General features: G+C 41.3%; 1 protein-coding gene across 5 annotated transcripts in view; it reads left to right on the top strand.

The window, feature by feature from the left end:
* AFF3 (ALF transcription elongation factor 3) overlaps positions 1–24,661 on the top strand; it is a 285,260-nt gene that overhangs the window by 197,229 nt on the left and 63,370 nt on the right. For all 5 annotated transcript variants that reach the window (XM_028727893.2, XM_077927591.1, XM_077927590.1 and 2 more), the window contains one exon: positions 20,300–20,351. In XM_028727893.2, the coding sequence (XP_028583726.2) occupies positions 20,300–20,351 (52 nt within the window). The remainder of the gene's footprint in view (positions 1–20,299; positions 20,352–24,661) is intronic.

Genomic DNA, 24,661 nt, shown 5'->3' with positions numbered 1-24,661 from the left:
ACAGGTAACAGAATCAATTGTTCAGAAGTAGGGCTCTGAGATACATGGTTAGGAACAAGCTAAGACAGTGTCTCAACACTTGACATGCCCCCTTTGCCCCCATTTTGAAGGGTGCGGCAGGCACAGCCTTTCTGCAGTTCTCAGCCCATACAATGAAACTTGCCAACAGGCACCACTGGAAGTAGGGTGGGTCTGCTTCTGTCAGTGCATGTACTAGTGCATCCTTGGAGGCAGGGCCTGAATTTGCTCTGCCAGCTCACTATGCAACCCAGGTTTCCCCCAGGTTGTTTCAGTCTTAAGGTAGGGTAATGACTGACTTGCTCAGCTCATCCTTCTCCACTGGGACGAATGGCAATATCTGGGTGGGGATGTCTCCTAACAGACTATCCGCAACCCCATTGCCAAGAGACTAAGTAATTTGCTTCCATTCTTCCTCTCCTTCTGACAAATCCTGCCAGGACTACCCCTCCTTGTCTGTCACTGTGGGGCTCATGACATTGTCATTATAATAATAATAATAAAAAGATCTGCAAACAGTACATAATTCATGACTTTTTGGCAATAGTTCAGTGTTTCCTTTATAATGAAATGAATGTAGGCTACATAAATAATGGCATATAACGGAAAATCTGGCAGAAACTGAACTGCAGCAGAACAGAAACATTGCAAATTTTGACAAAGTCAGAATGGGAACCACTGCCTTCTTACATCCCTAATAACACCAGTGGCAGACTTTGGGCTCTCAAATTTCAATGGCGCCCTGTGCAATGGCAGAATTCAGCAGCACCCCTCTGCCCACCTCTCACACTCTTTTCTACAGCATTGTTGTGGTGCCCCCTCCAGTGCAGCCAAATCGGCTGCGCTACCCTAAAACTGCCTCTGGTAGCACTGTAACTTTATGCCAGGTTTTGCTGCATTTCTTAAAGATGCTAAATAGATGTAACTTTTCAATCTACCTGGTGTATATAATGAAGTAGACTCTGTCCTATGAAAACTCATGCCTCAACAAGCCATTCCCTTGTTTTGAACTGCATCACCATCTTTTTTTAAAACTCAGGAGGGTGCCAGAAACAGTGTGGCACAGGCGTGTTGCGGTTTCAAGGAGAGAGAGACACCACACAATTTGAAAACTGAATATAAGGGAAACAGCTATTATTCTGAAGGTGCCACTATTGCACTAGATACAAGATGTTATGGCTGTCTTCAGGCATTGCAAACAGATGACAGCAACAGACACAGGAATTGCTCTTGTTCTGCTTCTTTCATATAATGACTGGAACAGGAATTAATGTATCTTCTGAGCCGTAACGTTTGAGAGTAACAGATGTAGGTGGATCAAATATATATCTCCGCAGGGTAGATGCATGGGTCCCTCCTTTGAGCATCACACAGGATGTGAAGGTCACTAGCGTGCCCTCTTATCAACTAAACACGTTTTTCTCTCTTCTTTACATATAAAATTAGCTCTGTGATTGTATAGTGAACCTGCAAATGGATGTGTTTGATTTCTGCCTTGTTCACCTTAATTGTTGTGAGGAGCAGAGCCTATTTTATATGTATAATTAAAGAAAAACCCCAATGGCATACAACAAAGGAAATATATTTGTATGATTTTTTCTTTTTAAAAAAATTATAACCTCTGGGGCTTCTTTTTCTTAGCATTTTTATACTGCATCAGTGATTCCTTGTAATATCTGCCTGTGGGAATTTCTCCCCACCCCCACCTAGACAGCCTACCAAAAATGTACCAGTTTTATAATGAATGAAGTTAGTGTTTCTTAGAGTGATGGAGGTCTTGAAAATTGTGCTGGAAAAAGTCTGATATTTATTCTTAAACCAAATATCTGGCACAAAATGTACTAGCTTCATTGTACTGTTTCCACCTGTTTACTTTGAGCATGACTTGAGGAAAGCTAACCAACTACTGTCAAATATTAGTGTGCTCACTTCAATGGCTAGAATTTTAAAGACAATGTCATGCATTTATTAATGCCCTTTTGGAAATCCACTCAAAGATATACACATGCACAGCACATTAAACTACTTTTTACTTGGAAAATAAACACATTTGGTAGCTTCTTCTACAGAGCATGCACACATCCTTAGACAAGTCTATTTTTTTAGATCTAAATAGTTAAATCTAACTATGTATAGCATATTGATGTTAGATATACTGTACATTCAAACGATAAAAAAATCACACAAAATAGGGCTGCCATACGTCCAGATTTTCATGAACATATATGGGATTTGCCTGTCGAAAATAGTGTCTGGGTGGAATTTCCTAAAATCACGAAATTGTCTGGGGAAACCCACGTTGGAAATTTCCTTTAAAATAGCTGGAAAACTTCATTTCTTTTGGAAACAACTTTGGCCAAAACCTCAACCCCCCCCCCCCCCCGAAAAAACCTCAGTAACTTTGCCCAAAAACCTCTCCAGTTTTTCACTTTTAGAAATATGGCAACCCTACACAAATACTACCTGAGATATTTATCAGGGTGAATCAAAATATACTGTTTCCCACATCCCTATCTAGTACAGAATAGGTCCTAGGTGTCTTTTCTCACAGACTTTTGCATGTTTGTGATATGACCAAAAAAAATAAAAATCAATCGATGCTAAAAGTAGAAACTTAAAAAAAAAAGTATTGGCGATTAACCCATTTGGAATATGTTTTGCTTAGGTCAGCTCTGCAGTATAGTAGTTTATTACAGTAAATGGTTTGTTGATTTGTACTTGGATGATACAGACACAGGAAGGCAATGTGAAATTCTATAAATTAAATATTTAGAATGAGACAGGAAGATAAGATGATGTAAGTGTTGTGCAGAATTTTTAGAAGGCTAGAGAAAGATAAGGCAGTATAGTTTACTGTCTTTGCTTCTTTCTTTTGATGACTGTTTCTTTTCCAGAGGATGCAATCTTAATCAAAACCTTACTTAAAATATGTAAAGAAACAATAACCTATCTCTGAGATGAAAAAAAAAGTCACAGGAAATAAATGGGTTTCTTTCTGAGGTTATAAATTGGTGCTGTGTATGTTGGAGTGCAAGGTGAAGGCAGAATCCATTTGGTTTTCTGGAACCAGCTCTTTTATCTTTGAACTGATGTTGGGAACAGAGAAAATGTAAATTCTGTACTGAAATTTCAACAAAAGGCAGTGGATGTTTCATAGGCAGAGGGTATTTGGGTTCTTTTAATTTCCACTCCTTTCCTGTACCTTATCAATCATTTGTAATACGCTTTGATGCCCTTCTCTGTCTACTGAATGATAATCATAATAATGTTTAGTATTTCCAGAATGTTTCTCCCCTCCACCCCATAGAACGCAAAAGTGTTCTGCATACCTTATATCAATGGTCCCTTTGAAGGATGTTGATACTCTTTGTTATCGCTGTTGCTACATCCAAGTTACACATGGAAAAAGCTAAGGCTGAGAGGTGGCAACTTGTCAGATAAGACAATCCTAGTAGTTCTGGCAAGCTGACAGCTAGTTCATGCCGGTGGAATGTTAGCGCAGTTTAGTCGGGATCCTATTTGCTCTTTGCAGCAAAGTCAAGAGGAAAACAGTAGCAGCTCCCACCGTCACCCCTCCAGCAACCATGGCAAAATAGTTGGCTTCCGCTGATCATGGAGTGGTATGGTGGCAATGCACATATGGAAGACACAAACCCACGCATAATAATGGGAACATACCTGCATGTCAAAACCAAGCCCTACACATAACACAACCTGGCAGATACAAGGCACCATGACGCCCTCGCCAGTATCAAGCACAGTGGCACTTGCTGCAAGTGCCTAGCAATCCATAGATTCCATAGATTCCTGGACGCAGGGTCTGGATCTCCCCTACTAGAAACCATCCTTTCGAGTGCAGAGTATGAAAGGAAAGACACTCCAGCAATTAGGCTCAGCTTCGTGTTTTGGGTGTGGACGTTCTGGCCTTGACTTCTGCTGACATTTGCTCCCTACCAGTTGCCAACTGGCAGACTGCCTGCCCATCCATGGTGGTGGCTCCAAGCAGAACTCTTGGAGAGCCTACACAATGAACTGTCCTCACGAGTGCTTAGTGTATACACTGGGAGCAACATCATTATTGGTGGGAATAGGCCTGCCAGGCTGCTCCTCAGTAGCATGCCACGAGAGACACGGAGACAGCAATGAACAGTTGTCAGCAACTGCAGCAAACTGCCTGAGCCTAGGTGTTCAGTAGGGATTGGTGATAACATGACTGAGAGCAGGGTGGCTTGTTCTCATGGCTTTGACTGCAAAGTAGGGGGTGGGAGTTAAACAGTAAAACGAGAGCACATAGGGAACAAAACTTGCCATAGCCTTAACCCACCCACCCACCTCTCTGTGATATGCTGTACTAAGTTGCTTTTCCCAGCCTGATTCTGATACTGATAGTGAACTGTGGAAGGCACAACATTCTTAAAGCTGATTTTGGTTTTAATATTCTAGGCACCAAGCATTTGAGGTGCAAATCAATGTAGAAGTACTCCCATTTTCGTACTACTGCGAATCTGTTTATGGGAAGTCATACTTTAGTCTTACCACAATATTTTTGGGCTATTTAACACATCATTCCAATAAAACAGAAAATTGCTGAAAAGTTGCAGGTGTGATTTGTAATCCAAATTTACAAATTAAAATTGCTCCTTCCTTCTCGAATCTCCAAATAGATTTAAAGTTACGTTAGTTTAAACAATTTGTCTGTAACTGTAAACCTTTCAAAATCCTTTTTGGTTTACCTCTCCATTCTCAGCTAATGTTGGTTAAGAAATTCTGTAATTTGAGTCAATAGAGAATTAATAGTTTTAAGAAGGATAGAAATGTGTTGGACAGAAGGCAAAATAACAAGAGAATGAATTCTGGCATTTGTCCAATTCAAATAACTAGCACTTTGCAGGGGCGGGCAAACTTAGGACTGAGGTCATAATATGGAAAAAGTCTGTTTCACAGACTTTTTACGTTGAATATGATCCAGGGTTTTTGGTTGTGTGTGTGTTTAATGAAGATCCTATTAACATTTGAACACTGAGGCTCGTCCAGGCATGAGAGATTTTATAACATTATCATTTGCTTTTTTTGCTTTTTAACTGCAAAGATTTTCAGTGACAGCTTCTCCAACTTTACTTTTAAATTGGTTTTTGAGAGTCAGTCCATTGGATCTAAATAAACTTTATTGTACAGAATGTGCATTTTATATGCTCATCAATTTTTATATTAGTCTATTTCTTTAAATTTACAAAAAGCAAGGAAATAGAAATTTTAACCACTATATAATCATGTTATTCCGTTATGATCAGCTAATAATTTTGAATTTTAAGTATTTTTCTCTTAAGTTAATACATTTTAACAGACTAATTTTTATATCGAACAAGGCAAACTACTACATTACATTGCATCAAGATCTGGTCTTGGATTTGACTTGGATTTGACTGGATTTGGCTATTTATTTTTAATTGTGGTAAATAAAACTACTTGCATCGGTTAGGATGTTGTTGCAAGCAAATATAGTAGCCTTTGATTTTATAAGCCATAACTGGAGTCTCCGTTCTTCAGGGTAAGAGTGTTTCCAAATTATCATTACAAATTGTAGATCCTGTATTAAACATGAGCCTTGGCTCTAAGTATTTATTTTGGTTTGGTATATTATGCATGCATGCAGTTCAGTTTATGATTTCTAAACTCTTGTTCAATTCTCCCATTGAAACTAGTGGGGCTTAATAGGAGTTAACTCTATCCAGACCATGCCCACATTTTGAATGTGTTTCTTTTTCTGCAGAGTTTTGAAACTCAATTAGTGTCTCAAAGTGAACAAATTAATCAGACTAGAAATTGATTGAAGATTTCTTTTCTGCATATGTTTTTTTAAAGGTGTGTTACAAACTAAACACAAACTGCATAATATATTCCAGAAGTAAGAGCAAATATTTTCATAAACGAATGGTGGATTCCCTTGGTATCCTTTTTAAAACGGTACTTAATAATTTTACTGTTTTAAAAAAGGATACCACTAGACTTTTCCAGATGTTATTATTGTTGTTCTTTTTTTATGCAGTTTCCAGACAGGAATTCTTTTCTTTATGATTCAGGTGCTATGAGTTATATTCAGTCGACGATAGCAAAGCAAGTGGGAAGCAAAATATTATAGGACTGAATCCAAGTGCTGAGCAATCTCTTGCCAAGTGATTGATGAAACTTTTGTCATTGATTCTTTTTGTCAAGATTCATTGCATCGTAAATTAAATTGTATATCCACTAAATATGGGTTCTGAGATAAATTAAGGGCTCAGAATAGCTTGGTGTTTTTTTACAGTTATGCAGGATCTGTATAATATGCAACTATGAACAAAATACCTTTGTTCTCTTTCTAGTCATATAAGCTTCATTGAAAAGAACGTCAGCTTTAGACACAGGAAACCTAGTTCTAAACATGGGCACACCTCAGTAAATAAATGTTGTTATTAATTAAATATTTCAACAAATAAAATTTAGGTTTAGTTTTAGTATTACTCCACCAGGTCATTTCTTAGGATAGAGAGGTGGTGCTCATCATAAGACACTACTACTACTACTACTACTACTACTACTTACTATTATTATTATTATGACTACTACTACCACTATTTTATTTATATGCTGTCCATCTGACTGGGTTGCGCCACTCTCAATAAACTATTAAAAACACAATAAAACATCTACCATTAAAAACTTCCCTGTACAGGGCTGCCTTCAGATGTCTTCTAAAAGTCAGATCGTTATTTATTTCCTTGACATCTGATGGGAGGGTGTTCCACAGGGAGGGCACCACTACCAAGAAGGCCCTCTGCCTGGTTCCCTGTAACTTCACTTCTTGCAGTGAGGGAACCGCCAGAAGGCCCTTGGACCTGGACCTCAGTGTCCAGTCTGGACAATGGAGGTGGAGATGCTCCTTCAGGTATACAGGGCCTAGGCCATTCAGGGCTTTAAAAGTTAGCACCAACACTTTAAACTGTGTTCATAATTGTACTGGGAGCCAATGCAGATCCTTTAGGACCGGTGTTATATGGTCCTGGCTGCTGCTCACAGTTACCAGTTTAGCTGCTGCATTCTGGATTAGTTGTATTTTCCAAGTCACCTTCAAAAGTAGCTTCACATAGAGTGCATTGCAATAGTTCAAGCAGGAGATAACCAGAGCATGTACCACTCTGGTGAAACAGAGCCCTACACTCCACTCCCATGCAGAATGGAGCTTTCAGCTATGCATTACCCACATATATTAAACCTAGAAGTGATACTTGAGGAAATATACAGATAAAAATCTTTGAGTATGCTCTAACTAGAGGAAGAGATGTTCATTCTTTCCCTCATTCTTCCAGCACATGCTGATTACCAGAATACCAAGGAGTTACCCCATTCACTGAAACGGCAGAAATACTTTCTCAAGCACATTGAATATTGCATATCCAATTGCAAAGCAAAGTACCACATTTATCTCTGCTATAAAGTAGCTGGAGAAATGGTTGCTGTGGGAAAATATAACAATGAGAATCCACCTGGAGTCACTTCAGGCCAGGGCTAAGCCATATGTTTTCACAGTACAATTAAAAGCAGCAGTTTTAGGATGCTGATTCCATCCAGTCTTTTAATCTTACCTGTTCTGGAGCTGTTTGCCAGTCTTTTACAGTCACAGTTTCCTTCCTTATCCATTTACTTCCCCTTCCTTCCTCACAGATCTCAGCCTATCAGGGATCATATATAGGATGCTCTAATGTTATGAAACTGGTCAGCTTTTGTGATGTCAGTAAAGGCAGGGAAACCCATTTTGAGTGAAGGACGTGCTTCCTATTTGGTCACATGGACAATTCTAGCCAATCAGGAATTGTTATACAAGCCTAAGTCTTTTGCAGCAAACCCATAAAATGCCCCAAAGGGGTTTCTTATGATGATGTTGATGGCTTTAACAAATCAGGGGCTCTCTTTCTACTTCAGACATTACATTTTCCAATTTGGATGCCAGTCAGGTATACCTTATATTTCATAAAGTGAGAACGGAGTAGTATAGTAATTAGAAGTATGAGTACCAATGGACCCAATGGAATTTGTTTGCATGTAAACATGCATAGGATTTGTGCTATTAAATTCCTCTAGGAAGAATTTTAAAAACTAAAGTTATTGATTCAAGATGTGGGAAAACCTATTTCTGGCCAAGGCATTGCTTTTAGTTTCAGAAATGGTGTTTGGCAGGATATGTTACTACATGTGAAGTCTGTTGTATAGGACATGATGTTTGGTAAGTTGTTTTTTCAACTATTCCAAGCTATTGGTGCATAACACCAAGGTTGCAGGTTCTGTCACCATATGGGACAGGGTTCCTTCCAACTCTACATTTCTATGATGAAGTTGTGGAATGCCTTCTTTTTAAAAAGGTGCTCCAATGAATAATAAGCTATGAGTCTAGTAGTATTTGATTTCCAACGTTTTGTTATTGCTCTGTATGGCATGTCAACTGCTAATTGCTTAAAGCCTCGCCTTCCATTCCATGTTTTATTATGACATTCCCTTTTAAACCATATTTTTTATTATATGCTGCTTCTACAGGAATGCCCAGTGGGCTTTCACCCAAGTTTTTCTATTTTTCTATTTCATTTAAACAATGTATTTTATTTAAACACTTTACACCGTGGTTTGTAAGTGGTGTACAATGAGGTTGCAAAAGAGATGTGAAATCAGATAAAATTAACCATAGAATTGGGGGGGGGGGGATGACTTAAAATGCCTGCTGAAATTTTGAAAAGGCTTCATCAAGTGCTGGAACTTTAACAGGGAGTAGCCTTGTCTACTCTCAGCCAGGAGAATTGGGTCCTCAATACTGAACGCATGGGATATGAGCTGAGCCATGAGGGACTCCCGACAGTGACGCTCAGAAAGACCTTAATGATCAGGCAGGCGTATAAGGAATCAGGAAGTCCTTGAGGTTTCCTGGACCAGATTTTGGACCAGGTCCAAGGATAGCACCACATAGAACACAATGCAATAATAAGTCTTGAGATTAGCAGTGCGTGAATCACTGTGGTTAGGTTAGCCCTTTCCAAGAATGGCCGTAGTTGATAATATACCAGCCAAAAGACACTCCAGCCACTAAGTCTACCTGAGCCTCCAGTGATAAAGATGAGTACAGGAGCACCCCTGAGCTATGAACTTGCTCTTTCAGAGAGAGTTCAATGCCACCCAGAACAGGCAGCTTGGCCAGTCTTCCAGACACAGGAACTTCCAGCCTCCTCCACCTTCCCATTGTTCAAACTCCACTTATACATCCTCATTTGACACACAGCTTTACATATTTTATTTTTGAAAGGGTGAGTTGCCTTCCAACCATCATTCAGTGTGTGGAACATGTGCTTACATTATTCTAGAAAAAAAGGAAAGAAAAAGAATGAGTCAATTATTCAATTGCCCCAATCTAGAAAATGAGCTTCCTGTGGATGCGTTGAGGGATAAGAGCTTACATTTGAACACATATCCACATTCTGATTTTGTTCTGTGAACTGCCCTGAGACTTCCAGGTGGTATATAAATTCAATCAATCAATCAATCAATCAATCAATCAATCAATCAATTAATTCAGGGCTGACAGACTGTGTGTAAATACTGCTGGGTCAAGATGTAAATAGAAGAAGTGTACAGCTTGCATAAATATCATTTCAAAAGAAGGGGGTGACAGACACTCAGAAGGCAAAGGTTTGACCAACAGACCACATACTCAATTCTCTGAAGTGCAAAGATATACGTACAAGATTTATTTTACAGCACTGTGGCCAAGTAGAACTATAGAGAAGTGAATGCCCTGGTAGGTGATCAGAACACATGACATCACTCAAAGCTGTGTCCCACATGAATGCAATGGAAACATTACAAGCAAGGAGAAAGAATTAATGTGCCAAATTGGAGCAGAATTCCAAGGAGGTGGATTCCTGAGGTAGAGAGCAGAATATCCACAATGCACATGGTAGGCATTACAAACATGTGGTATTTTTAACATCTAAGGTCAATACATTTTCACTGGAAAACTTTTAAGTTTGTGTGAGCTACTTAATTTTTTTGCTGTGTGTTGGGTGATGAAGTCTATAGGCTTCTTTCTTCGCACTTACCTGAATTTTGTGATGCAGTTTTCCAACCAGTGTTCACAAAAACATATGTATAAGGGGAAAGTGTGCATAAAAATAACTATAAAACAAGATAGAAGAATGCATTGCATTAGGGGAAATTGCTTGCAAAAAAAAATGTGTACACAAGTCAGTTGCATATAAATGTGTATAATTAGGAGAAAATCACACCAAAATGCTGAAGAATTGTAATAAGGATTATAAATAAGAAACAAAAGATTGCTGCAAAACTGTGGAAAACTGGCTTTAAGATTGGAAGCTGAGAGAACCACAACTGGCAGATTCTTCCACCCTTGTGGGTGACCAAGCCCAAAACACTTTCTCTGCTTCTTGAGTTTGTAGCCAAGTCCAGAGCCATGAGTAAAGACTCAGGTATGCGCTTGTGCAAACAGGTGGTCAGTTTCCAAAAGGTGGCAGTCCAGGACAGGCGAGGCAAAGCACAAGAGTCCCTTCACTTTAGTGATGAGTTGCTCAGGGGAAAGAACCAAGAGTTGCAGAAGGACAAGGCAAGCCTCTGTTGGCTCCCCTAGACAGCAGGTTTCTCTGATCTGAAGTTAAAGATCCTGACATCATTACACGTGATATTAACTATAAATCAGGTTCAAGACCATGGCACATAGGGAGGTAAGATGACCTTTTACTATGAACCTCAGTTCCAGGGAAAATCTCACTGAAAGGCTGCTATTTGATGTATGAAATCACATAGTAGGAAATTGGTTTTCTTGTAACAAAGTTTTCTCTGTTTAGTCAACTAATAATGTAGAATAAATGCATCATATGGATATTTTTCAGCTGTTAACTTTTACTGATTGCATAATGTATAATCACTTATGTTTTTCAAAGAACCACTTATTTACAGCAGAAAAAATAGCACATATAAAACTCAAAACTAGTGATTTTTTTACTTTCTTTTATAACTAATTAGGCTGAAGTACAGCACACAACCAATTAAACATAAGAATTTCACAGAATCAATATCTTGTTTTAAATGTCAGCTAATTAGCTTGTTTATTGCAGTCTCTTGATGCAGCAACTATAACATTACCTCTGAAATGTATCCTACAGAATTAATTGGTTGTTTAGAAAACTCTCTAAATGAATTTGCTTGAATCAAGAATCTTTAACAGGATGTTCACAATGACCTCAGTGCTTAAACCCTTTCATAGGGGAGGGGTTCAATTAAGATCTGATTAAAGAGCCACAGTTTTAAATCTGACGAATTAATGAATTGATCCTACAAATTAATCAGTCTTTTTGGCCCTAACACAAACCGAATAAAACTTGAGCTTTAGGTCTTAATCTGAAATACTATTTTTTATGTATATAATATCCATGGTGTTTTCCAGAGAAAAAGCAAATCCCTTTCTTAAAGGTACTACAGAACCTGCTCTTTTTCATCATTCCAAGAGCAAAGCCCCTGATTTATGCTCAGATCATCTCCTGCCCAGACTTCTACATCTCTCTCTCTCATCCCCCATCCTCTTTTGTCTGATCTCTCTTCAAACACAGCTGCTAAAACCATTATATTTTGATTGCATCATGCTTCTTTTAAGATTATTCCGCAGACTCTCCTCATCCCTTTCATTCAGCACAAACACCTTGTTCCTGGGCTCAAGAATCTCAACAGATATGCCTCACACTATTTTTCGGCTGTTATCTTTTTCAATTCATCTTTGCTTGGGACCTTTGCTCTTCTGATTTGTTTGACAAGATTTATATACTGCTTAATTGACAAAAAGCCTCTGAGCAGTTTCCCTACGTTATAATCTCTGAGGATGTCCCACATTATTCAGCCGGCCACATCTAATATCAAAAGCTGTCCCCCTAAGCTGTGCCAAATTTCTCAAAGGCCTACAAAATTTCTCTTGACTTCTCTTTTGCCCTGTTCATAAACTCTGCAGCTTATTCCAGCAAACATATTGTGCCTTTCCCCTCTCATTTCCTGTTTTAACTCCCTCCCCCAATAATTCTATACCAGCGTTCTCCAACCTGATGCCCTCCAGATGTTTTCTATTACAGCTACCAGCATCCACAACCATTTGCCATGCTGGCAGAGGCTAATGGGAGCTGCAGTGGAATAAAATATGAGCATCAGGTTGGGGAAAGTTGCCCTACGCTATAGATGTTTTGGAATAGGCATGGTTCTGTCTCTTATTTTGCTATGAGACGCACTGTGGGGTTGGATCCAGACTAAGTTGTGTTCAGTTCCCATTGAAATAAATCAGGTGTAAATCACCATGCTGACCTAACCTGTTGAATTCAGCGGGACCAAATTTCAACAGGAACTTAGTATGGATACAGCCCCATGGATATTCTACAAATGATATGTTGTACTCTATATAACTGTTCAGATCTCTTAATTTTGCTTTGCCATATCCAAGGTAAAAGTGTAAACCTGTGAAAATAGCTGAGGAAGCAAATTATTTTGAGGAAAGAAAGATAAAGGCTTTGCAATTAACTTGACAGGAAGGGAGATACAGTACTGCACTTTCAGCAAGCTGGTAGGCAGTTTGTAGAGTGTTAACACCACAGAAATAATATAATGTATCACCACATATTACACAAAACACGGTGTAGGTTATGGGCTCCCACTGCCCTTCATGTTTAAAAATTAAGTAATATTTTCAGAAGGCAGCAGCAGGCTGTTACCAGAAATTGAAGGAGTATAAACTCTCCAAAATAGCTGTTAATCACTAGCAACCAGAATGGACTCAATGGAATCGTAGGAAGCAAGATGTGACTAGGTAAACTGAGTAGCTCCCTTGGTCACTTTATTGCTTAAACCTGTTTCTTCCTGCTGTGGTAAGTGATTAGTCCTGAAACTTTGGCAGGCTCCTTGACTGATGGGAATGTTTAGGCCAGTGCAGAGAAATAATCTTCTGGTAAGTGACCATCGTTCTTTCATTTTCATACATGCTCTCATTTTTATGTGGCCTCTTTGATCCTAAAGTGGGATTATGTTGTAGATCTCTTTCAAGCTTTGGACAGTAAACCTGTCATATTTAAGAAATTATTTTGCACTATCTACCGCCAAGGATGTAGACAAGTGTTGTGGAGCTGTATTATAATTATTTTGTCCTTTTTAGCAACGTTTTGAGAAAGGTTGGGTTCTATTTTGTTTCTTTTTAGAAAGTTTCTGCACTGAGGCCTGACTTGGTTTTCGTTGAGAGCCAGTGTGATGTAGTGGTTAAGAGTGGTAGACTCGTAATCTGGTGAACCGGGTTCGTGACTCTGCTCCTCCACATGCAGCTGCTGGGTGACCTTGGGCTAGTCACACTTCTTTGAAGTCTCTCAGCCTCACTCACCTCATAGAGTGTTTGTTGTGGGGGAGAAAGGGAAAGGAGATTGTTAGCCGCTTTGAGACTCCTTCGGGTAGAGATAAAGTGGGATAGTTTGAGGGCACAAGAAGAAGGGGACAACAGAGGATGAGATGGTTGGACAGTGTTCTCGAAGCTACCAGCATGGGTTTGACCAAACTGCGGGAGGCAGTGGAAGACAGGAGTGCCTGGCGTGCTCTGGTCCATGGGATCACGAAGAGTCGGACATGACTAAACAACAACAACATCAAATCCAAACTCTTCTTCTTTAAGATCACATGCTGGGTGAGAGCGGTACACAATGAAAAGTATCCAGTGGAGATGCAAATTTTGTTGAAAGTTGTTGTTGTTTAATCATTCTCCTCCCACTCCGAACCCCAGCACAGAAATGGAAGTGTTACATTGCCAGGACTTCTGAACCCTTAGTAAAGATCCAGAGTCCCTGGCAAGCTACTATTTCAAGGAATCTTTATGCTGGGGATTTCCTGGTGGTAAGGCTTTGGGGCCTAAGGAGAACCCTGGACAACTGACCATCTTGTTGTTGATGCAACAAAAAGTGGTTGCAGAGCAAACCACGGGCCCCCTCTATATGTTGGGCAAGTGGGTGGGATCCATTTCCCAGGCAGATAACCTAGGAAACCATCCTCCAGGCTTCCCCATCAGATCTTGGCAGGCAAGGGGAACACAGTCCCACAATAAGGCCCACCAGAGAAGGTGAACAGACTTTTGGAGCATCTCAGAATGCATGGGTTTCCCCCTCAAAAACACACACACACACACACACACACAATTGGCAATGCCCAGAAAGCCAGCCCATTCACCGGCCATTTATCCTTCCCCTTCTCCCACCTCTTTACCTACCTCTTTACCTAAACTTACCAAGTTGTGAGGACAGAAGAAAGCAAAGACAGAGGAAAGGGCTGGTGAAAACCAAGTGCTGTTTCTAAGCTGCTCCTCATTTTTCAGTGAAGATCTCTGAATCAACTTAGAGCCTGTGTTACTACTGCTGAGAAGTCTGGGAAGTGTAGCTGGTAGGTGAGTTGGGATAAATTAAAAACTACACTTTCTAGAATCAGGAATGGGATCCTAAAAGTTGAGGAAGAGGAGAAATCCCTCCCCCCCCCCCCCGGTTTTGAAAACCCTGAGGCATTTTGAGACAAGCCAATATTCAGAGGGGAGGAAGTCTAGCTCAACCCATTTCTGAAATCCCATCTCCATCGCTAATTTCACATTCTGATAATGTGTCTGCTCTGTCAGAGCTTGACTACACATTCTACTCACCACATGAAAAGCAGTGCTATGCAGCCAACCTCTGCCTGTAAATAATTCTGAAGGCTCCTGGGGTTGGGGAGGGATAGGTAAATGCACATTAAGTGGAAACCACTGTTGGCCTCTTTTCCTGCTTCCTCCCCACACCTCTGCTTCCGCTTAATGGTGAGTCATATTCCCAGTTTCTTTCCAACTCCCAGGGGACAATTAGTTCCAACAGCTTCTTCCTGTGTGCTTGAGTGTGTGTGATTTCTGTCACCTCCAGCTTTCTCTGCCTGTTAGTGGAGTAGTCTCAGAATTCCCAACATGCACAAGCTCTCACACAGTAGGACTTTTCTGACATAGAGAGTGTAACATGTAGGTAGGCTCTTATTCAGCGTTGCATTTCAAAATGCAGTCAATACATTGGATATAATCAACATGACAGGAATGTAACAGTTCATTTACCAACCCTTAATGGCTTGGAAAGGAAAAGCAGAACTGTGAAGATGGATTCTACCCAGGTGGAAAATTGCAGCTATTTATTTCTCTTTACTGAGATTGCTAATTTTGTTACAGTGGATTGCAGCTTAGTTTTTCAACAATTTTGCTTTTATGTTTGGTAATTAAATCTTGCATTGCTATATTTACTTTACAGCAATGTCAATGTGGTGGGCTATACCACGTCTGTACTATTTTAATTAGCATTTGCAGTATTCATTTGTGGTTTTTAGTATTGGAATTTAGGAATACAAATATGTGTTTTAACTTACTATTCTGTACTATTTTATGTGCCATCATTTTATGTACTAATAAGAAACTCAGTTCTCCAGTCATTTCATAACCAAAGTGGAATCATCCAGAAACTCAAGTTGAGAGATATAAATAAGGGAGCAATCCTGAGGACAAGAAGCTGTTGTAAAGCTAGCCAGGGTAAATTAAACCATCATAAAGTTACACCAGATTCACATTCCATTCAGCAGCAGGGCTACTGCTGCTTCTCTGCAGAGGGAAAACAAGCCTTTAAAATAATGTTCTATGCCAGGTAACACGAGACAGTTAAACTGGTTTAGGATCCATTCCAGCCTAAGTCCCACTGCATCCTAAGATGCTCATCCTACTGGATCTTAGAATTGCCCCCTAAAGCTTCCAGGGGTAAACAAACAAACAAACAAACAAACTGGAGGTGTGGAATGGAGACACTAACTGGATTCCTGAACACACGTCCTCACACTGCAACACTTTTTTGCAGGTCAGCCATTAATGACAAACTCTTTCTTCGTGTGCCTTTCTTACGTATCCAAAACAGCAAGAGGAGAGACATCAGCATACTTGAGGGACCCTAGGTGAAAGAGCAAAACAAGCAACCACCTCAGCTGCAATCCACACTGAAACACTTTTCATTTGTGGCCCATCACTGTACTAGTATTATTTGCAAATGCTGTTGCCACTCATGAGGCATAATGTGGAATACAGAATTGTATCTCCCTTTTTTAATAATGCCATCCTATGGGAAACACTGGCCTGCGAGTGCTTCAACTGGAAAACAGCCTTTACTAAAGGTGCCGCGGACTGTGAAGAAGCACAAACTCAGGACGGAAAGGAGAAACGAGCTAAGAGGAAGGCATGTTTGGCAAACCACTCACCATGATCAACTCCTGCCCGAAAACTTATGTCCCCACTGTAGAAGGACGTGTGGATTCAGAATTGGCCTCCACAGTCACTTACGGACTCACTGTTAAGACCGTGTTCATGGAAGACAATCTTACTCGGCTACGAGTGATCTCCAAAGAAAGAAGAATATTGCTTATAATGCCATGCCGCTGCAAAGTGTTATAAAAAAAGTGGGAGGGTCTTAATTCACATGGGAAGTAGGGGGTTTTAAAAAAATACAGCGGTACCTCGGGTTAAGAACTTAATTCGTTCTGGAGGTCCATTCTTAACCAGAAACTGTTCTTAACCTGAGGTACCACTTTAGCTAATGGGGCCTCCTTCTGCCGCCGCCACACAATTTCTGTTCTCATCCTGAAGCAAAAATCTTAACCCAAGGTAATATTTCTGGGTTAGTGGAGTCTGTAACCTGAAGCGTCTGTAACCCGAAGCGTCTGTAACCCGTGGTACCACTGTATAACAAAAAGTCATGAGCACCTGTATACAGTCAGTGAACCCAGGATGGTGAGCTATTGATGTAGTTTGGTGGAATGGGATGGAGTATCCTGTAGGAAGGCAAGGCTGGAACAACTGAATAGGAATACTCCATGTCAGCAGTTGCTGCAAGCCCCACTTGTACTCTAATGCACAATAGAAGCTTTCTAGAGACATCCTAGTGGGCTCCACTGAAATATTTGCAAATTGCGTCCCCCCCCCTCAACTGTTCACCTTCTCTTACAGGGGCGGAGGAAGGGGGTGGGTGGGTGCGGTCTGCCCCGGGTGTCATCGCTGAGGGGGGTGACATTTGGTGCACCACCCGCCCATGACTCTCAAGCCTACCCCGAGCTGTCGGGGGAAAGGGCGGAGCTGCACCAACTTGCCAGCAGCCCCGTTCATTTTGACAGCTCAGAGGAGGCTTGGGTGGGCGGTGTGCTGTTGCCCCCGTTCCTGGGCTGCTTCCTGGGGGAGGGAGCCTCCTCCGAGCTGTCAAAAGGAAGAGGGAAGGGAGGAAGGCTGCTGGCAAGGCAGCACAGCTCCCTCCCCCCCTTGCCCGCCCAGGAAACAGCCCGCCATGGGTGGCTCGCTCCACCTCCCATGGGCCGCTCGCTTTGCCCCCTGGGATGCTCACTGTGGGTGGCGCCCCCCCCAGGGCACTTATCCTGCCCCCTGGGATGCTCGCCCCGCCCCCGGGTACACAGCATGGGTGCCAGAGCAGCTAGCTCCGCCTCTGTTCCTATGTTAGCAACAGTCTTCTGGTTTTTTTCTGTTTCCTTCTAAAGAAATAAGCGGTGTGGTTTTCAAAAACACAGCAGCAAAATTGTACATTAGATTTTTAGCATGTGATAGAGTTGCCACAACAGCTTGTTTAAAATGGCAGCTTCGTTGATACTGTGTTAGCAGATTGTCCTAAATGAAATTCATGCTTTGGATGTAGATATGCATTAGGCAAGGTTAACCATCTGTTATGTGATGGGAAGAGGATAAGAGCAGTAAATTTCACTTCATTAACACTGATTGAAACATGTGTCCACCCATTATTCATGAAGTATTTATGTTTTGATAGTTAGATATCTTTTATCTGTGTGTTTCAATAGATTAATCTTAGCACATATTTTTCAGAGGTATGCCTTTTCTTGGAGTTTGCAGTAGATGGTTCATTTTGCACAAATAAAAAAACCAGACTCTGCATGTTTTCCAGTCAATATTTATTGATGTTAGCTGATTTGACTGACAGACAGAATGCATGCAAATTCTCTCAAAGAATAATGACATCCCAACTAATGAGATATACCTTTGAACTGATTTGTTGTTGTTGTTGTTATTATTATTATTATTATTATTATTATTATTATTATTATTATTATTATTATTGAAACACATGACCCAGTTTGCCACCTGTTTGTGATTCTAGGAGAATTACAAAATTATCCCTTGCCCTCTGTTTTCTATTTTCAATTCATGACGAGCAGCTTCATAGGAATTCTGGTACTTGTCTGCTGCTTCAAGTTTAATAGATTTTATTTCACCTTTCAAATAAAAATATACCAGATCAGGGTCAAGCATTCTTAAGAAGCCTGGGATAACAAAAAGGTCTTTGTCTGGCACTGAGAATATGACAGTGCAGATGCCAGGTATGCTTTCCTGAGGAGAACATTCCAGAAACATGATTCTGTCACTCAGAAGGCTCTCTACCCAGTCATCAAGCCAATACCTCAAGCAGTTAACTTTGGTTAAGCACCAAGAGGAGATACACTTCAAAATACTTGGGAGCACAGGAAGCACATGACTAATGTGTAGTTAGACACTTTGAGGACCCCTGATGCTGTGTGAAGTGTTAATTGCCTCCAAGTTGGATTGTGACAGAGTCACACTTCTGGACTTAAGAGATAAATGATAGCAGTGACCAAAAAAATTGACTGCATGCAGAGTTGTCAAGCATTGTACTTTTTTCTTGTCTGTTATGTGAATTTCTACTAAGTAGAAATTATATTTCCTAGCCACTACTTTGCATACCATTTGGGGTAAATTTGCAGTGTTGAGGTCTGATTGCTATTCAAGTGTAACAGCATTTCCCTTCTCCTCAGTGGAAGCAAGTCTCATTGATTAATCTTTAGCATGCACCGAACTTTTTCTGGTTGCTTCTGGTGTCCACAGGATGGCACTCTGTCGTGATCCTAGAGGGGTTAGTGACACAGGCCTGGAAAGAAGGGAATAATATGTCCAGCACAGTGTTAGAAACTGAAAACTTAGGAGCTAAATGGCACCTTAAACCTAGGTTATGGGCACCACAACGGAATGTCTAGGCGCGCTTTTTTTATAACAAGAATACAAAGCTGAAAATGAATGAACTGCAGCTAAAATCTTACGTTTGTTTTAATCTGAAATCTTAAGTGCAGCACTGCTCCCAGAGCTCCAAAAAATTCTTGTATTAATGAAGTTACCTGTTGCAAAATGCGCCTAGAACAATGGGACTTTCAAACGCTGGTCCATCAGCCTCAGAAGTAGGATCGCAGCTCTCCCAAATGACAACATAGTTTGTTGCCTTTCAATGATGCTCTGGGGGGAAAGTTTCACTTTTCATCCAGACAGTACAGCTGCTGAAATGGGAATGGGAGGAACTTCACACACAACCCTTTACACACCTGCCTCCAGTCTCAAAACAGGGATTGTAGGAGGAGCCACTAGAGCAGCTTGTGTGGGTTGAGTGGGATCTCTGCATATTGTGGAGGAGCGCTTCAGGTTTCTGTTTTGTTTTTGTTTCTATACTGGCTTTTGATGATGTTTCAGTAAGTCGCTTTGAGTCACTTTCTGGGGGGAAAGAGAGACCTATAAGCATCACTACGGATGATGGTTTATACATTAGAAAAGGTGAAAAACCCTTCCCTCACAGATTCCTGAGCCAGTCAGGAGAAGCACTGCATAAACCGATAGCCTGGCTCCTGCATGAGACAACCAGCTATTTCCTCGGGCAACTCATGTGATCAGTTCCCCCACACCCCATGCTATTTTGCCTGATATGCTAGTCCTGCCAGGTAGCATCCTCACGGGCCTCATATTCCCGCCTCTTCCTCTGCTTCCCTCCATTATTGATCCTTCCCTCTAATATACTTGGCGGTGGAACCCAAGGCGTTTCTGTTCCCTGAAAGACCTGCCTCCCTTTGTACAGGAAAGCTGAATGAACAGACAGTTGTTTGTTTGTTTGTTTGTTTGTTATTGACCAGGCCTTGGCCTGATGAAACCAGGATCTGGGTGCCCTCCACCACCCACGTAGCGTCATCCTTGAAGCCAGATCCATGTGTGCATTTGGTCCGATTCACCAACGTTCTTCTTACATCATAGTGCCACATAATTAAGAGGCTTTTGTTATCTAAACTATATCTGAAATGTTTTATTGGACTTAAATGTAGGTCATTTGTTGTTTTCTCTTTCCAGGATGTTAGAAGATGACCTCAAGTTGAGCAGTGATGAAGAGGAGAACGACCAGGTAACAAAACTAAAGGTTTTTTTTAATATAAAAAGTGCATGATCTAATGATAGAGGTATGCTGACGATGTCATAACTCATTTAAATATTTCATAAGAAGCATTTCATACAAAGCTGAGGATCCAGTTAATAATGTGTATAGAGTTATAGCTCTTGGGTGGTATCCAATGGTGGCGCAACTAGAAGGCAGCTGACCTTTCCCTTCTCCCCGCTCATAAGACTTTCTCCTGGGAGTCAGGGCAGTCCTCTGAGCAGTGATGGCTGTGTCATATAGGGCTGCAGGAAATGGGGGAATTGTCCTCAATCTAGTGAAGAGGTTTTGCCCCAGCCATGGCTGTACTGGCTGCAGTGGATGGGAGTTGTCATCCAAAACAAGTGGAGGGCAACGAGGTGTTAAAGCGCTAAAGAGGAAATGATATTTCCTCATAGCCTCTGCCTCTCTTCCTTCCTAGAAATTAAAGCACTGTAGGATGTCCCCTGGGAACAAGCCTAGACAATAACATGGGATTTTCCAATGAAAGTGTATGGCTACAAGAGCAGAGAATGTGTGGTAGCATGAAAATGCTCTCAATGTGTTACGTTAAATAAATAAGCTTAAGAGTTAGAGAAGAAGCTATGAAGGAGGAGGAGGAGGAGAACAAAGTTGAGCTGATCATGTCTCAAGAAGCTTGCTGTAATTAATTAGCCACACACATTAGATAGATCCTTAATTTTAATTACCTAAATGTATTTTCCTCCTTTGCTCCTCATCATTTATCCAGTTAAAATCATAGTTAAAATTTTATAGGCAGTGATCAGAAGAGCTAATGTGGGGATAGAATTCTTTCCTGCTTGCGTATTTAATTCCACCGATTTTGGAGAAGAACTTACCTTTTTGATCCCCAATAAATATCTGAAGAGCTCACACAATTAGCAGACCGCTTGGTAGTTAACATAAATCTGCAAGTTAAAATGACCCAGTTCCCTTTGATTTATAATACATAGAGCAATAATGCTGCCATCATCCTTTCAGAAAATGTCTGAAGCTTTGTGTCATAGAGATGTTAAAATCATACTTAAGATTGTTCAGTTGTCATGATTATTGCCTCTTGGTTCCCCTGAAGTGTGGAATGACACATGACATATCCATATTTCGATTCTCTGTTCTTCAGTATAGTGGTCACTGGGCCGTTTAAATCAGTCTTGGGTGTATTATATTAAACAGTGATTGCTAACTATTATGCAAATATCCCTCCTTCCTTTCCTTCCTCCTTTCTTCTTTGCTTCCTATTATTTTAGGATAGAACATTTTATAGAAGAAAGTAGAACTCTATAGGGAAGAAGTAAGCCACTGGAGCCAGTTGTGGAATTCATGTCAATCAGTGTTAAAAGAATTTGACTGACTAGTTTACATATGTGGAAAAATAATCTAACTTATTTTTACAACCTCAGGCTTGTAGGCAGTTTCCCCACCCTTCTGCAGGATCAGGTTGGTTGCCACTGAGGTTTTGTGGCTGTGAAAATTTATTGCCCACAGAGCCAATCAATCTGCATTCAGCAGCTTAGTCTGAATAAATAGAGCCATTGTGCTTGTCTGGAATATGTAACCAAAGTTCATCCAGTCTGTTTGCCTCTCAACATCTCCCGAGGTTCATAAACGGCAACACCCTGGTATGTACTCTTGGCCTCTGCCAAAGAAATTGTGAAATTGTATAAATAGAAGCTACAGAAGCAACCAAAATCCATCTTTAGAGACATGGCTTCAAAATGGAACTCTGGCTGTGAGTGAAAGAAAAAGAACTTTGTTGTAGTACTTTTCAAGTAATAGCACTCTCTCTCTCTCTCTCTCTCTCTCTCACACACACACACACACTTAGTAAGTATGTGCTAAAATATTATGACGAATTCAGATTACTTGAACAATCATACCAGGTAGGACTATACCTAGCATTTTCGCTCCAAGACTAAATAGCAGCTTCAGTGGGGCAGTGTTTTGTGGGAGCTGGGACTACAGTTAACCCCTACTTCCCCATATGTCAGCCCCTCTTCCAATCCTGTTCATGCACACACATGACTGCTACTTAAAAGTTTTTAAACTTGTGTATCATCAAATGACATGTTTAACATAAGCAATACCATTAACTTGTTTTAATAAAATATAGTCGAAACCTTTCAGGGGACGTTAAAGTTACTCTGCCACCTAAACCTTAGCCTTCCCTAAGGGCATGCTGATATAACTCCCAAGCTAAAATATTTTAAATCTCAGCATTCCAAGCCCAGATTAGCTATGACAGTTTTCATTAATAGTGTCTTAGTAGTAATGCATCTAAAATTGGCTAACAAGATTTTAATAGAAGATGGTTTAATGATTACGTTTAATGATTTCAGCAGCCACTGCCCTTTACAGCAGATGCTCATTATTTTTAAAAAGCCGCCTTCTATGTATTGCTGTATGTCTGTGCCTGAAAGAAATGGTGCAGAGACCAGCTCTGTAGTACTGTGTGTACAACACAAAGAGACTTGATTTGAATGTGCTTAATAGAGATAAGGTCAAGTGTATATTCCACAGCGATGCGCTGAAAGTTCTATGCTTGTCATAAATTATGCAAAGTAAGCAGTTGGATGGCGTTAGAAGGGGAAGGGAATGTGGGCAGGAGCAGAGAGGGTTCACCAGGAAGGGCTGCTGTTGCACAAGCTCGTTCATCTCTGTGAACTCAGTGAATTTAGCATTGCTTTTGCAATTACACTGTTTGGTAGGTGACACCCAGAGGCAAGGTGGAAGCACAGAAATGGTTATGCAGAACATAAGGTGACCTGCTTCCCTGATGATTCTATAATCTGCACTGAACCACCTCCTTTCAGCATGTCCTCCTCTCCATTAGCAGGTACCACCTGAGGACACGGGTGGCGCTGTGGGTTAAACCACAGAGCCTAGGACTTGCCGATTAGAAGGTCGGCGGTTCGAATCCCCGTGACGGGGTGAGCTTCCGTTGCTCGGTCCCTGCTCCTGCCCACCTAGCAGTTTGAAAGCACATCAAAGTGCAAGTAGATAAATAGGTACCGCTCCGGCGGGAAGGTAAACGGCGTTTCTGTGCGCTGCTCTGGTTCGCCAGAAGCGGCTTAGTCATGCTGGCCACATGACCCGGAAGCTATCTGCGGACAAACGCCGGCTCCCGCGGCCAATAAAGCGAGATGAGCGCCGCAACCCCAGAGTCGGTCATGACTGGACCTAATGGTCTGGGGTCCCTTTACCTATGTCTGTCTGTCTGTCTGTCTGTCTGTCTGTTCGTCTATCATCTACCTATTTTTTCCCCTCTTGCTATCCACTGCCTTGCAAAACCCTATATAAATATGGTGTGCAGTCCCTAAGGTGGTTGGATGGCGTCTTGTACACCTCCTTCTGGCAACTCCTGCAGCCAAGCTGGTGCCAAATGTATTGTTTCACTTTCCTTTGGACCACATCAGTGAGGCTGAGCAGGGGGCCTTGTTGTCTTGGCAGCCCAGGACTTCCATACACTCTGCCCAGGCTTGTGCCCCGGGGAGGTCACTTTGGTGCTGCTAACACAGCAAAAACAATGCAGGAGGCAGCAGTTACAAATTACTGGTGTCTGCAGCCACAGCAGGCCCTGTGATAACCCAGTGGTTTGACTTCACATCCCCCCAAGGTGCACTCCATTGTCTCTCGAGACACACCACCACCACCACAACAACAAACATCATCATCATCAACAACAACAACATATATTATTGAAGAATAAAATATAAGCAATAATAAAAAGGAAAACCATCATTTTTATAATGAACTAAGTTGATCATTGGGACGCGGGTGGCGCTGTGGGTAAAACCTCAGTGCCTAGGACTTGCCAATCGCATGGTCGGCAGTTCGAATCCCCGCGGCGGGGTGCGCTCCCGTCGTTCGGTCCCAGCACCTGCCAACCTAGCAGTTCGAAAGCACCCCTAAGTGCAAGTAGATAAATAGGGACCGCTTACCAGTGGGAAGGTAAACGGCGTTCCGTGTGCTGTGCTGGCTCGCCAGATGCAGCTTGTCACACTGGCCATGTGACCCGGAAGTGTCTGCGGACAGCGCTGGCTCCCGGCCTATAGAGTGAGATGAGCGCACAACCCTAGAGTCTGTCAAGACTGGCCCGTATGGGCAGGGGTACCTTTACCTTTACCTAAGTTGATCATACATACACTTCAAACACCAATGACACCTTCTCCTCCCATTTGTCATTTTTCCATTCAGGGCCATCTTTTCTTAAACTTACTCCCCCCCCCCTTTTTTTTTTAATGCCTAGCTTTTGAAACACTTGTCTTCCACATTCACTGACT

Source organism: Podarcis muralis, chromosome 4 (assembly GCF_964188315.1).
Source record: "Podarcis muralis chromosome 4, rPodMur119.hap1.1, whole genome shotgun sequence".
Classification (NCBI taxonomy): Eukaryota; Metazoa; Chordata; class Lepidosauria; order Squamata; family Lacertidae; genus Podarcis; species Podarcis muralis.
Note: the sequence above shows the minus strand (reverse complement) of the source record. Positions and strands in the feature narration are given on the sequence as shown.